At 40.9% G+C, this 4,950-nt stretch overlaps 1 protein-coding gene across 1 annotated transcript; it reads left to right on the forward strand.

Moving 5' to 3' along the window:
- The first annotated feature begins 1,716 nt into the window (after nt 1-1,716).
- LOC111959304 (transcription factor Sp5) lies at nt 1,717-4,010 on the forward strand. The gene is made up of 2 exons (XM_023980783.3): nt 1,717-2,085; nt 2,468-4,010. The coding sequence occupies exons 1-2, from the start codon at nt 2,035-2,037 to the stop codon at nt 3,533-3,535; spliced, it is 1,119 nt and encodes a 372-aa protein (XP_023836551.1). The 5' UTR covers nt 1,717-2,034; the 3' UTR covers nt 3,536-4,010.
- Nucleotides 4,011-4,950: the final 940 nt, after the last annotated feature.

The following is a 4,950-nucleotide window of genomic DNA, read 5'->3' on the forward strand; positions in this document are numbered from 1 at the left end:
TACCTTTTATTATGCAGCAATTACATGCATATGAAATTAGATCCTTATTGACCATTTGTGATACTTGGTATTCATTGACCATAGTTGTAAATAATGTGTATTAAGGCACAGGCAAGCAAGCAGCCTATTTATTGCTTTGGAGAGAAACGGGATTGTTGCGCGGCCCAGCAGGACTCCCCCTTTCCCCCATGACTGTGTGTAGAGCCGTGGGAGAGGACCGGGAACATTAATCCCTTCAAAGGAACAGATCTAATTCAAAATCAGCCGCTCCAAGGTATTTGAGAGGACAGTGATTGTTTCTTCAGGGAAGCCTGATAAAGATGACTGCGTTGATATAGAAGAAACGTTCCAGGGCTTTACAGTTGAAGATGACTAGGCTACAACAGTTTTTTTTTTTACAAAAGTTTTGAAATGATAATGATCAGAAAGGTAGTTTATGTTGTATAATATGGATTATAATTCTTATTAGAAATKATATGCCTTTATAACAACATATTAAACGTTAGTTAGTTTATTTGTTTTATTTAGGTCTAATTCGTAACACTCGTTAATTCTGAAGCGCATTGAGGTCTTACGTGCTTGGCCACTTGCATGAATGCTCAACAAGCTCAAGGCGGAGATGCGGGCGGGGAGTTTCAAAATTGTTTCCACTTTCTTGGGGATGGAAAGTCCTCCTTCCTTCCCAGGCCTCTCTGCACTGGTACAACTTTTTAGGAAACACACAATAGAGACATCACACTCTCTGCCAACTTTGAGCTGGATCAATGGAGGGCTATCTAAATAGGTTATGGTTAATYATGCAGCAATACTATGGTCGTTTAGTGTTACATCAGTTGCAATTAGTTACTCGAAATAGCCTATGTGGCATATAGTTGTTAGGCTACCGCTTCTACCGCTTCTATCACTTCCGACTTATTTTTAACTAGGCAAGTTTGTTAAGAACAAATTCTTATTTACAATGACGGCCTACACCGGACAAATGGGACTTTCAATTACGGCCGGAGGTAAGACAGCCTGGATTCGAACCAGGGTGTCTGTAGTGACGTCTCAAGCACTAAGATGCAGTGCCTTAGACCGCTGCCCCACAATACATTATCCGACACTACATTTTGCCACCAGTGGGTAATGCACTATGCACTAGAACGCTAATGACAGCACAATGGGCATCTGGGGTTAACTATCAAAGAATGGAAGAAGTGAAGCGATGACACTGAAATAAATGCTTGTAAGCACGTATAAACGGTAACCTTGTTCAAAGAGATGTTTTACAGTGGTCCGCCAGTTGATATGTATTGCTTGATAAACTATCAAAAGTATTTTAGTTCCATGGAAACAAGTTATCAACATCATAACTGTTTGCTATAATAAAAACATTTTATTTATATTTTTAAACATTAACTTTGTGTTGAGTCACTAGATKTGGTCTCATTAGCTACTCCTCTTGAAGTTATCAAATAGCTATTCGCCAGGAGATCTCGAGAGATAACAATGTCACATTGTCACAGAGGGTCCTGCTACAAATCCTTAATTACAAAAGAGGATCAAATGACTACAGCATCCAATACCGGAGTCTCCAGGCGGCATGGGGGTCTTTGATCAAGAAAATCCAATTATTTGTGTATATACATTTCCCACATAGTGATTACTTCATTAATTGTCCCGCCTTTATCTCCWCCCTTCCCATCCCCCYTAATAATCAGCTCTTTTATCCAGACCAACAAACACACCATAGGAGCTTTGTGGATTCAAAGGATTTGCTTTCCCCTCTCAWAGAGCCGCTATTCTTTGATGATTGGGCAGCGGCAAACTTCAAAGTAAYAAATCTTATTTCTGACTGGCTGGCGGCCCACCAAAGTCCTTATCAAATTCTAAGAAGTGATCCCTCACTCTCCAGATAGTCCAAGGATATCTCGAGGAGAGGAAGTATTGAGTGTGAAGACCTTACCACGTCAAGACATTTTTCTACGATTTTACATTTATCTCAATTCGTTTTATTGTGATTTGTTTTTAACAAGAAGGAAGAGGACGTTTACCATGGCAGCAGTGGCTGTACTGCGGAATGAAACACTCCAGGCTTTTCTTCAGGTTTGTTCAAAAGTTTTTGCTCTCGTGTTTTTATTTGTCCTCAAAATATTATTGTACGTACATGGTAGTTTAAATATTTGTTTAKAACGCGCGTAATACGCGTGTGTGCGCGTAATGGGCATTATACCCGATTCATATCCTATAATGACTGAAAKGTGGCTCTATGAATTACTTACAGTATGTGGCGAAATGAACGGCCCTAATGATTATGTTTATATTGTAGGCATGAGAGTGTATTGAAACTAATATTAGGCTAATGTCGTTTTAGTTCACGGAGCGTCAAACGTGGATCCTATGCCGTTATGACTCTGTAGTCTTTAGTTTAGTCAAGTTTAGAGCCAAGTCAACACATAATTGATAGTTATTTGTTTTACTTATACAGGACCGTACTCCGAACTCTTCTCCAGAGAACTGCAAACACTCTCCACTGGCGCTGTTAGCTGCCACTTGTAACCGGATCGGACATCACCACGGATCAAGTCCGGCAGATTTCCTACAGGTTCCTTATGACACTACTTTAGGCTCACCGTCGCGAATCTTTCATCCTTGGAGTAACGAGGGGAATCCTCAAAGCACTCTCTCTAGCAATTCTACTTTTGGACTATCTAAATCCCAACTCCACATCCAAAGCTCATTTACTTCCCACCACGAGCTCCCGCTCACCCCTCCAGCGGATCCCTCATATCCCTATGACTTTTCTCCTGTGAAGATGTTACCTTGCTCCATGCAATCTTTGCAGTCCTCGTGCCCACCCACGTACGTCCCTGCTGTAACTTACGCAGCGCCAAMTGCCATGCAAGGTTTCGTTACCGGACACTCTGGCCTTGTGCACCAGCAACAGAGACAGTTGTCCCCTAACACAGGGGAGGATATTCCGTGGTGGAGTCTCCAACAGGGAAATCACGTCAGTCACCACTCAATCACCACACAATCCCTAGGTCACCACCGTTTCCAACTGCAGAGGGGCTTGGTAATGGGACATACAGACTTTGCGCAGTATCAGACTCAAATCGCTGCCCTCCTTCACACCAAGTCCCCCCTTGCAACAGCTCGAAGATGCCGGAGATGCAGGTGTCCAAACTGTCAGTCATCCACCTCAAGCGATGAGCCCGGCAAGAAAAAGCAACACATCTGTCACATACCAGGGTGCGGGAAAGTTTATGGCAAAACTTCCCATCTCAAAGCGCACCTGAGGTGGCACTCGGGAGAGCGTCCATTTATTTGTAACTGGCTTTTCTGTGGCAAGAGTTTCACCAGGTCTGAYGAGCTTCAGAGACACCTGAGGACTCATACTGGGGAGAAGCGTTTTGTTTGTCCGGATTGTTGYAAGAGGTTCATGAGGAGTGACCATTTGGCAAAACATGTCAAAACTCACCAGAACAAAAAATCTAAGTGTCATGAGAAGACACTTGATCATCACGTTAAAAGGGAAGATTTGAGGAACATGTAGTAGCCTACATTAGAGTCAAGTTGATTAGTAATCAAGCTAGACCTATACTAGTGCAATATAAGTCCTTTACTTAGTTGAAGTACAAAGTGACATTTCTTTCATTTTTGGTTTCCTTCTTTTTTCTTACACCCAGAAAAAGTATTTCTCTAACATTGCTGTTCTGTGTAGCACATTTTTGTATATATGACATCTGTCTCATAAAGTTAAGTTGGGATCCTGGAAAACGTACTCTAATACCCCATGAGCAGGTGGTGTTCACTGTCTATACCATATCAAGAAAGACAAGTTTCAGCTTGTGTTTTGATCATTTTCTTTGTGGAAGATTTCACTTTCTTGTAAATAATATTKAATAGCTTTTGTTGAATGATAGTGTCCGTTTTTGCTCAATGTGGGGTGTTTTAGCATGCTCTTTAAAAGATATGCTATTGTTGATATGACACAAATACTGTGTGAGAATAAAGAGAACATTTTCCAATGTCAGAATTAGTCTCCTTTAATTTTCCATAATAACATATTATCCCCCCAAAAATGTACTCCTACATAACTTTCACACTATGTGGTTACCTGTGTAAGGACTTGCACTTTGGTCCACGTCAGTTGACGTCAGTTGACCATTGCTGCTGCTCAGACAGAGAATATATTAATAATAGGAAAAGTTGTATGCCATAACTGTAACCGAGAAGTCGGTCAAACCAATGATTAGGATTTAGTCCTGACCTGGACAAGAGGTGTTGGCATTTCCAGCAGTCAAAAGATCATGTAAAACCATCATATTTCTCCTAAGTTATGATTTTCTGATAATGAAACCGGTCATAGACATCACATTGAGTATGTGATGTGTGCGGTGCATCAGCCTAAAACCAGATCATGTTGGCTCATATCAGCTAGAATYACACTATCTCTGCAGATAAGGTGTCCAATGACAACTTAAATGAAMAGTTAGTGTATGTATGGATAATTGTTATGATATKATCAACATAATTGTATTCAATTGCGTAGATGGCTTCCAGCACACACAAAGAATTTTAGAAAGTCAGCTTCTTCTTGCGGCTGATTATGTCCAGAGAAAAATGCTCCAATAACGTTAGAAATAAAAAGTGAGGGGTTTCTAACTGTTTTCTGTTGTGACCCAAATAAATCTGTACATTTCCTGTGACCCTCGAGATAAAAAGAGTCCAATACCGATGCTTTTCCTGTGATCCTGTGACCCTGTGACCCGGTAGGAGTTGATCGTGATCCACCAGTGGTTTCGACCCAGTATATGAGAAACACTGTGTGATATAGAATATGTAAGATACATACTGTTTTTTTTCTGTTGAGTTAAGAGACTTTACTCTGTAGAGTAAATGGGAGTCAGTCTATTCTCAGGCTACAATAGACATGATATTAGAGCAGTGCACCAACAACATGACTTA

Source organism: Salvelinus sp. IW2-2015, linkage group LG36 (assembly GCF_002910315.2).
Source record: "Salvelinus sp. IW2-2015 linkage group LG36, ASM291031v2, whole genome shotgun sequence".
Lineage (NCBI taxonomy): Eukaryota > Metazoa > Chordata > Actinopteri > Salmoniformes > Salmonidae > Salvelinus > Salvelinus sp. IW2-2015.